Source organism: Dioscorea cayenensis, chromosome 7 (assembly GCF_009730915.1).
Source record: "Dioscorea cayenensis subsp. rotundata cultivar TDr96_F1 chromosome 7, TDr96_F1_v2_PseudoChromosome.rev07_lg8_w22 25.fasta, whole genome shotgun sequence".
Classification (NCBI taxonomy): domain Eukaryota; kingdom Viridiplantae; phylum Streptophyta; class Magnoliopsida; order Dioscoreales; family Dioscoreaceae; genus Dioscorea; species Dioscorea cayenensis.
Genome location: NC_052477.1, coordinates 21,673,088 through 21,683,037, shown reverse-complemented (window position 1 = coordinate 21,683,037; position 9,950 = coordinate 21,673,088). Strand labels below are relative to the sequence as shown.

General features: G+C 39.0%; 1 protein-coding gene across 1 annotated transcript; it reads right to left on the bottom strand.

Annotated features, from left to right (window-relative positions):
- Window positions 1–770: 770 nt before the first annotated feature.
- Window positions 771–1,930, bottom strand: LOC120264523 (probable carboxylesterase 15). Its single transcript, XM_039272336.1, has one exon. The coding sequence runs from the start codon at window positions 1,853–1,855 to the stop codon at window positions 866–868; it is 990 nt and encodes a 329-aa protein (XP_039128270.1). The 5' UTR covers window positions 1,856–1,930; the 3' UTR covers window positions 771–865.
- Window positions 1,931–9,950: the final 8,020 nt, after the last annotated feature.

The following is a 9,950-nucleotide window of genomic DNA, read 5'->3' as shown; positions in this document are numbered from 1 at the left end:
TTAAAACCTTGGTTATAGATTAATTAGAACCAATAGAGTGATATATATAGAATTCAAACAAATAACTCAAAGAGATAAATGAAATATAAAAATTATTTAGATTTTTTTGCAAAAATATGGAGCATTTCTTGATTAACAGCCAAAATTGAATTATTATATCCAAGGTCAAAACTGCAAAGGGTTGAGTTGACCAAGTAAAGACCCAAACTTTGAACAAGAGCACCTCACATTAATCTCCATCCTAACATTCAAAACCACATGCTAGTGCACTGTTGAGTCCATTAACACATTGTCATTTTGCACTTTTAACTTTTACAGTCACCTTCTATGCCTTTCAGTGTTTCTTCAACCCGGTTGTTTTGTGAACAGTAAGAGATGTATAAGAAAAAAAAAAAAAAATCAAAGACACTAACTAGTGGGATATCCAGAAAAGCTCAATGCATAGATCCAAGAATTAAGAGCAACAACAATCACAACAATCTCTTCTTCTTTTTCAGCCAAGGATCAACAAGTAAGAGCAACAACAATCACAACAATCTCTTCTTTTTCTTTCAATTAAACCATAGATCCAACAAAAATCAAGAGATGACAGCAGAGATTTGATCAATTACCTGTGAAGAGATCTTGACAGGTTTCTTCAAGCTCTTCTTTTTCTTTCTCCACATTATGATCAACCAAAAACAATTAAGAGTGGACAACGACTTTAATATATAGTTGAATATTACCCATACGGCTTCTTCAACTTTAACCATTAAATTAGTAATGCCCTCTAAATAAACTCTTTCCTTTATTCAAGATTCAAGACCTACAAAAGCACATCAATCAACATACAAGTATACAACATCAACCATTAGGTCCATCACCATTAATGGCGTGCAACAAAATCCTTAATAGCATCAATGAGCTCGTCGGAGCGCCGAGCAGTAACCGGATCAGAATCCACGGCGATCTTATTAAGATAGAAGGAATGCCCAACACCCTCACTGATAACCACCTCCACGTCCTTTCCAGCCTTTTTCATGGCTTCACAGTACTCTAGTTCCCTGTCACGTAACAAGTCCCCATCCGCCACTGCCACCATGAACGGCGGCAACCTAAGCTCCTCCATCGCCGGCGCCGCCATCCCCATCGGACACGTGTAAGGGTGGTCCTTCGTCACCCCTTCCGGCAATCCAAAAGCCAAGAACTTGTCAAGCATCTCAAGGTTGAAGAAACCATCAGACTTCATCTCAAGCTCGGATTTACTACGTGCTGACCGGACGAAGCCCGGGTTGATAAGGACACCGCCGGCGAGCTTCACCGGAGATAAGTACTCTTCAGGTTGTTTTCCGATAAAAGAGGAGACTTCATGGACGAGGTTACCGCCGGTGCTGTCACCGATGAGGAACACACGAGAGGAGTCGGTGATGGATTTCAGGCTTGGAGGGAGGGAACGGAGACGGAGAAGGGCGGCGGTGGCGGCGTGGATGGCGGCGGGGAGGCGGTGCTCGGGGGCGAGTGGGAGCTCGGCGGATAAGATGGCGGCGGGGATGGCGGCAGCGAGGCGGGAGTAGAAGTGGTAGTATAAGAACCAGGTGTAGTGGGAGACGGAGAAGCCGCCGCCGTGGAAGTGAAGGAGGATGGGCAGAGGGGTTGTGGGGGGATCGCCGGAGGGGAGGTAGAGACGGAGGTTGGGCTCGCCGGAGAGATCTTGGAGGGTGGTGGAGGAGTTGGTGGTGGTTGGAGGGACCGGGGTGGTGAGGAAGAGGGCTTCTTGAGGGCCGGTGAAGGAACGGTCGACGGTGCCGTCGGAGTAGAGGCGGAGCCAGCCGGAAACCTCGTCAATGATCTCCTTCTTGTTGGAATTTCCGGCCATTTGTTTGGGTGGGATTGATGGTGTTGTGTGAGGGTTGGTTGGTCATTGGTGATCATCACCAATTTATAACAAAAGTTGTTATAAATAAATAAATAAATAACTAAATAAATAAATGAAAAGAGATTTTCTTTTTACTTTATATGCCAATGTAAAAAATAAGAGATTACTTCTGTACCCAAAATAAAAACAATATTTACTTGTTTATCTTTTTAATAAAATCAATTAAAATTTTTTATTTACAGGCTCATTTCTCTTTATTCAATTTTATAAATAAATAAATAAACAAAAATTAATTTATATCTTGATCAAATTTGTAAATTTATTTTTTAAAAAATAAAAATAGATAAGTAAATAAAAATGAGCATGTATAAATAAAAAGATAGAATACCCTATTTAGTCCTTCTAATATAGTCAATCTGCCCTTTGGTCCCTCTAATTTAATTTGTCTTTAGGCCGCTGTATTTTAATTTTTGAGAAATGTAAGTCCTCAGGGATTTCATAGGAATAAATTATATAAGAGAAATAGACTTATATTTTTTAAAAATTAAAATGCAAGTACTTTCTAAAGACAAATAATATTAGAGGGACCAAAAGGATAGATTGACTATATTGTAGGGACTAAATAGGATATTCTACCAAATAAAAATGATTTTTATAAGGGTATGATAGCAATTATCCACTTTGATGGTTATTATTATTATTATTATTATTATTATTATTATTATTATTCTGAAATTTAACATGTAATTATATATTAATTTGAGTGGACGTAATAAATATAAAATATATATAATATTATATTTTAGAAAATGAGTATCTAAATAAATTAAAATATATAAAAGGGTTTTTTTAAACATTATAATCAAAATCTTTAGGAAAAATTACTGTTTACTCGTCGTGAATTTCAAATATTCCCAAATAGCCCTTCCAAGTTTGGCAAACCACTGACAACCCTTCCGTTATTGTTTAACTTCCCTTTTACCCCCTACCGTTCACTTCAAATGGATCCATGTTGTGAAATCTCATTTTTGCCCTTGAAAATGGTGGGAAAAAAAGCGCCCAATCACATCATGTCCAACCTTTATGTGGGGCTTTCTGCATGCTTTCTGTTAGACAATGTTTACAAGTTGCATTACATCTTCTTGTTCTTCTCCTCATTTGGTTTGTTCGATTTCAGTTCTGCCGGTTTCGTAATACGGTGAGAATTTCTTAGTTGCTATCACTTTAACCATTCTGCGGGAGGGAGGGAGTAACAGAATTTATAAACAATGCAGATTTATTATGGAGAGTTTTTGTGGTATTGATAGATGTAAATCTGTTTCAGAAAACGAGTCAGGGTGAAGTTTATAGATATAAATCGGTTTGTCCAACAGAAAATGAAGTTGACTTCCAGCGGATTGGTCAAGTGCACTCCATCTTCAAATGCGCTATAGTCGATCTTGTTATCGAGACAGACGATGTGCCATTGTCGAATCCTACTGAAAACGAGTTCATTTCGTTGTAAAGTTCTTCTCGTTTATGTTTACTTAGTTGTATGTGTTAAATACTATTTAACTGTGCTATTCTATGTTTAAATATATTACATATTTGTTTAAGAATTGTCGTCTCCTTTTAAATTTGTCTTTATATGTTTAACTATTCATATTAACGTTTAAATATTGACCTAACGTGTAAACTCTTTAAGTCTCTGCGTAAAATATTGATCTTTTTCATTTGAACTGAAGTGTTGGCATGTTGCAGATGGCAAGTTTATGGTATCCCGTGCAGAAGAATTAATGACGGCATTAAATTTTCTAAATTTTAACATAAATATCGGAAGACCAGTTCGTCGTGATCAGTCAAGCTCGGTCCACCGTGCGTTTCCATTTTTTTCTCAGATCTGAAGCGTCAACCGGCTTGTGGACTTCACACCATAAATGAGAAGGAAGAACCCTTCCCCTGGACAACCCCTCCTCGTCGTCCTCGTCGTCGTCCTCTTCCTCCTCCTCCTCCTCTACTTCTTATCCAGGATATTCGCTGGAGTCAGACCAAAATTTTAAGATCAACTCTATCTTAAAGGATGTCTCATGATTCTCCTTATCTTGAGAATCAATCAGCCGTAATCACGCAACAAGTTAAACTATTTTTTCTTGACCAAGTCGAAATTCCCGCGTAATTACCTGAATGCGGAGGATTCTCCAGCGGTGGATGACGGGCAAGCAATTAAGCGGGCATTTCGACTTGGGCATTTCGACTTGGGCAAGAAACATCGTTTAAGATGGATTTGATATTTATCACTTGAGAATTGTTCTCACCCTTTAAAAACTTTTCCTCAGTGTGCAAATATTATTTTGTGTTTAACTCTCAGGATCTTCGCTTAAGTCAGACCATGACACATCGATTAATAGACGTTTTTATCAATATGTTTGCTTAACATTTTTCAAATGTTTGTGTTCTACGTTGTGCAGGTTCAAGTTGATGCGCATGTTAAGCAACCGCCGTGAGCATTCGAAGGTACAGATACTTGGTGAGGAACGAGGGTCGACTCACAAGTGTCCGAGGTCCAAGAAGACGTTGTAAATGTTGTAAATGCTTTATAACAAACTTATCTGAGTGTGAACTTCTGATATTTAATCAGAAGCCATTGTAAATGTTTAAATATTTTAAATGAAACAAACTTATTTGAGTGTCAACTTGTGATATTTAAACAGAGACATAGTAAAAACAATTTGAGAAACAAAAAATGGCATTGTAAACAAAAGAAAATGTTAAACAAAATTGATTTACTCTTTAAACAGTGACAACGGTGTTTAAGCAAATACATAAAGATGTTTAAACAATGACGTGATTAATTAAACACTATATACCGCCCATGCATATCATCCCAGGGCGGGCAACTCATCGACATAGTCAACTCTCCAGTTCGGATCCGAGCAGGATGTGTTTGGGAAGAGAATTGTACCCAGGAGGTACCAGGAGGTTTTGGAAAAATATCCATCTTTAACACGATGTCAGTTAAACCATTCAATTTAAACAATAACATATATTTTAAAACAATTAAATCACTATATTTAAACGATTTACATATTGGTTTAAACGATATAGAAATTATTTAAACAGTTAACCATTAGTTTAAACACTATATATAATGGTTTAAACATAAAAAGCTTGACGTTTAAACAAAGACTCATGATAAGGTGAGAACTTTCCTTCGAGCGATGACAATATGACTTCCTCGAGACAATGGTGGAAAGTGGAGGCCAACTTCCAGACAAGGATGCCCGGCCGAAAAGAAAAGCACAAGATACAGAAAGAAGAGGAAAAAAGTATAATGGCTCTAGTATATTTGTCTCTAGGGATTACCCCTTGTCTGTCACTTCAAGTGTTTCCACACTGGTTATTTCCTTTTTTGCCCTTGGGATGGAGAGAAAAATACCACCCAATCACATAATGTCTTTCCTTTATGCATACAACTGTGCACTTTATTGTTTGCCTTTCTGATTGCTGTTTGTTCTTTACATCTTCTTCTTCTTTTTGTTCTTCTTCTCTTCATTTGGTTTGTACGATTTGGTTTTCGACCGATATATTATAGAGAGCTTTTGTGGTATTGCTAGATACAACGGGGAGGGAAGAGTGCTAATGTTCACGGCTCAGACTTCTTGGAAGTTGGTGTTAGCTGAGATATGTGAGCGATGGGGTCTCAAAGTTTTCCTTGTCAGGGTGAAGTTTATCACACCCGATGGATGTAAAACGGTTTGTCCAATAGAAAATGATGTTGACTTCCAGCGTATGTATTACGTGCACTCCATCTTCAAATGCGCTGAAGTTGATCTTGTTGTCAAGACAGACAATATGCCATTGTCGAATCCTACTGAAAATGAGTTTTTCTCGTTGTAAGTTCCTTCTCTTTTATTTGATCCAGCTTGTATAGGTTCATTATTGTTTAAGTATGTCAGTCAATGTTCAAAATCTTGTATTATTCGTTTAAGTTAATTATTCACAATTTAACTATTTAATTTAACGTTTAAATTTTTAATTTATCACTTAAACAATTTATTCTCTACTTAAAATATTGATTTTTTTCATTTAAATGAAGTATTGGCAGGAATTCAGATTCTGCGAGCGCTCCCGTTCAACCTCATGGTGACCCTGACGGTGTGGGATGTCTTCCTTCCTCGTCAGATCATTCTGAAGTGCTATCGTTGGATATCGGACAACGTTTTGACGGTGTTGAATATTTCAGGGACGTACTTCAAAATTTTGCAATCAAACGGAATTTTGACTTCAAATTCATAAAGAACGAAAGACATCGGGTGACTGTGGAATGCGTTGCCGATGGTTGTCAATGGCGCCTTCATGCATCAAAAGAATATAATAAAAATACTTTCAAAATCTCAACTCGTCACACACTTGCGATGGTGGAATAGGTTCGACATCACATCCGAAAGCGTCCAAAAAATGGGTAAGCGCACTAGTGATTCAAAAGCTCAAGGACCGACCCTTGTAGAAGGCCATCGACATTCAGAAGAACATGTTGCAGGAACATGGTGTCCACATACTATACCAGCAGGCTTGGTTGGGAAAAGAGCATGCCCGGGTGGTCCTCGACAGTAGTGACATCTCCAGCTACGATTTGTTGCTTTGGTACGTGGATAAGGGGGCTGAGACAAACCCCGGCAGCATTGCGATCGTGGAAAAAGACGATGATCGTTTTAAACGTGCATTCTTTTCTTTCAGAGCGTGTATTGTGGGATTCAAGAGGGCTTGTAGGCCACTGCTGTTTCTCGATGGTACCCACCTCCTTGGAAAGTATCCGGGTACTCTACTGGGTACCACAGGCAAAGATGGAAACAATGGTTTTTTTCAAGTCGCCTTCGGTATTGTCGACAACGAGACCGATGCTAATTGGAATTTGTTCATATCCAAGTTAGGCAATGCTTTATACGATGAATGAGATTATCATGAGATAATTACCTTCGTGTCGGACAGGTCCAAGGGCCTTGTGAACGCAATTGCGAGAGTCTTCTCTTCTTCGCCACATGCATACTATCTTCGACATTTTGAGGCCAATTTTATGAAAGCCAACATCAAATTTAGGAAGGCATTGAGGGAGGAGTGCTGGTCTATATGCTTTCACATTGCGTGGGCATCCACAGCTAAAGAATTCGATGATACCGTGAATGAACTGCAGGCCACATCACTTGAAGCCCATCACTGGTTGATTAATAAATCGGATATGGCATATTGGTCGAATTATCTGTTCAGAGGTGATCGTTGGGGTGAGATGTATTCAAATGTCACGGAGTCGTTCAATGCTTGGATCAAAGAAGATCGCCATTTGCCGGTGATGAAAATGGTCGACTCCATAAGGTCTTCGAATGTTGATTTACACTTAACATTTGGTGTTATCCTTTAAAACGTTTCATAATTGTTTAAATATTATTTTCTGACTTTAAATATTATTTTCATCATTTAAATATTTATCCTACTGTTTAAAATATTTTACCAATTATTTAACCATCACTGTCTTTGTTTAACCTTGTTTGACATTTGTGTTCTATGGTATACAGGTTCAAGTTGATGCGCATGTTATGCAACAGCCGTGAGCAAGCGAACAAATGGAAGACCTACTTATGCCCAGACATACATTCGAAGGTAGAGATAATTGTCGAGGATAGCCGAAATCTTCGTGTTGGTCGTTGTGTCGATGATCGTTATGAAGTGATCGACTAGTGCAGCAACTTGTAGATCTTGCCATCAGAACTTGTTCATGTCGAATGTGGCAAGTTTATGGTATCCCTTGCAAACACGCTTGCGCTGCAATAATGCAGATAGACACCAACGTTTATCGATTTATTAGCGGCTACTTCACCGTCGACAATTACAAACTGGCGTATAAAGAAGCTATATTCCCCATACCCGACGATAACAAGCCTTCGGACGGAAATCGTGAGCTTCGTTTGTGATCGCCTGTGACGAGAAGGCAGCCTGGGCATCCTAGATGAAAAAGGATCGAGTCACAGGCGTTTGATGTCCGCGAGTTACATTGCAACCGTTGCCATGGCTCCGGTCACAATCGTAGATCTTGCAATGAAACTGTCGCTGACTAGGCATTGTAAATAAGCTGATTTCTAAAGAGAAACAAACTTAATTGAGTGCCAACTTTTGATATTTAAATAGAGAAACTCTTATTCTTAACAGTGAACGCATTTATTTAAACAGAGACGGTGGAATTTTAAACAGAGAAATTGTAATTTTAAACATTTAACACTGATATTTAAACGATGATTGCTAAATTTAAACAATGAAACTGAAAGGTAAACAATGACACTATAAGTTAAACAATCAAACTGAATTGAATTTAACCTTCTTTACAATTGAAAACAAACAAAATTTACATTGAGAAAATTTGTCATGTTCTTCGAAAACAAAAACAATGAATTGGATTTAAACTGGTTTACATTTAAAAACAAACAAAAAACAAAGAATTCTATCAACCCGCTTGCGACGATCCCCCTTTTTCATGGACGCCGGCTGCCCTCCCCTTCTTAAGTATGCGGGAAACATACTTTAATCTCAAATAAAGGATGTTTGTCTGCGGTAGCCGTAGCTTCTCATCGGCGAGTAATTGCTCGATAAAACGCTTGACATAGACGGCGCAGTCGACACTTCCTTGTTTTTGTCGTGGGGTTTCAATGTCGTGAACTAGTGGATACTTTGAGGTCGCCGACTCGCCGAACTCCATATCGACACAAATATCGAATAGATTCCGCTATCGAGGTGCACAAGTTGAGATTAGAATACCGATTATTTACCAAACACTATTAATCAGACACAATTTATTAAAGAACTTACCATGTCCAACGCGTCTTTATCGTACCCCGCGCTTTGGCATAAAGAATAATGGTTGTATTCTTGTTTCTCATTGTCAAGGACGACGACATGGAAGTGGTCATTCATGATTATCGGGAGGATGACAATTTTAACCTCATGCAAGTTGCGCACAACATCTCTGATCATAGCCATAGTGGTTTCATGTACGTCGTCCTGCTTCGACATAAACAGCGCCAGTGGTCGTGTGATGGAGGCGCGCTTCTTATAAGGATAAGCCACTTAGCTCAGTGACTTTTGTATTATACACACGAAAGCGTCCATCACATCGTCTGTGACCATCTCCTTCCTCTCAAGCAGAGTGAATAGTTTGTCCCGTGTGGTGCTGACAGCATCATTCTTCCACACGACAGTGCTGAGGTTAAATGATAACAAATATAATTAAGCCATATTGTAACTATTTAAATAATTTAGATAATTTTTAAATGATATTATAAATACTTAAACGTTACATAAATAAATTAAGTGATAATATATAAATATTTAAACACTATCATAAAAACTTCAAACTTACCTGTCCTTAGGGCAGTTGAGGAAGATCCTTATCAACTCCTGCTCGTATTTGTTAAGACGCGATTGGTCAACCCATTTTTTCTTCTTCGGAACAAAGACTTTCAGAGCCTTCTCGTCTAATTTTTGATTGGCCTCAATCATATCTCTCGTTGCTTGGTCGGGGTCATCATGCGACACTATTGTTGAGCCTTGACAGTGTTCATCACTAGTAGAATCTTCCTTCGATGCGGGGATGACGACAGCATCAACCGCAGACATATCCTTACATGCTTTTTGTTGTTGTGAGATTGTGTCTGGCTTCGATGCTGTACTGTCGGCCGTTGGTTCCACCGTCCCTATGCTTTTGTTGACAACAGAGTCAACGATCTTTTGAACCGTGGCCATGGCAACAACATCAACGGGAGACACACCCTTAGCTTATTTTTGTTCTTCAGGGATTGTGTCCATCTTTGATGCCGCACTCTCGGCCGCCGGTTCCACCGGGTCAGGGATTTCGTTAACAACAGAGTAAACGATCTTCTCACCGCAGCAATGGCAACATCATCTACGATCTCCTCCACCATCACGTCCATGTCATCAACGGCGACAGACTTAGTAACAGCATCTGCCGCCAATGGTGTTGCTATTGTTTCATCGTCAGCCGGCGGTGGAGACAGAGGCATTATTGTTCTCCTCTTTTTTGCATGTCTCTTCGAATGTAGCCGTCTTGGAA

What these genes read in the sequence shown, in the direction of transcription:
- LOC120264523 (XM_039272336.1), bottom strand. Translation starts at nt 1,855, where the DNA reads ATGGCCGGAAATTCCAACAAGAAGGAGATCATTGACGAGGTTTCCGGC.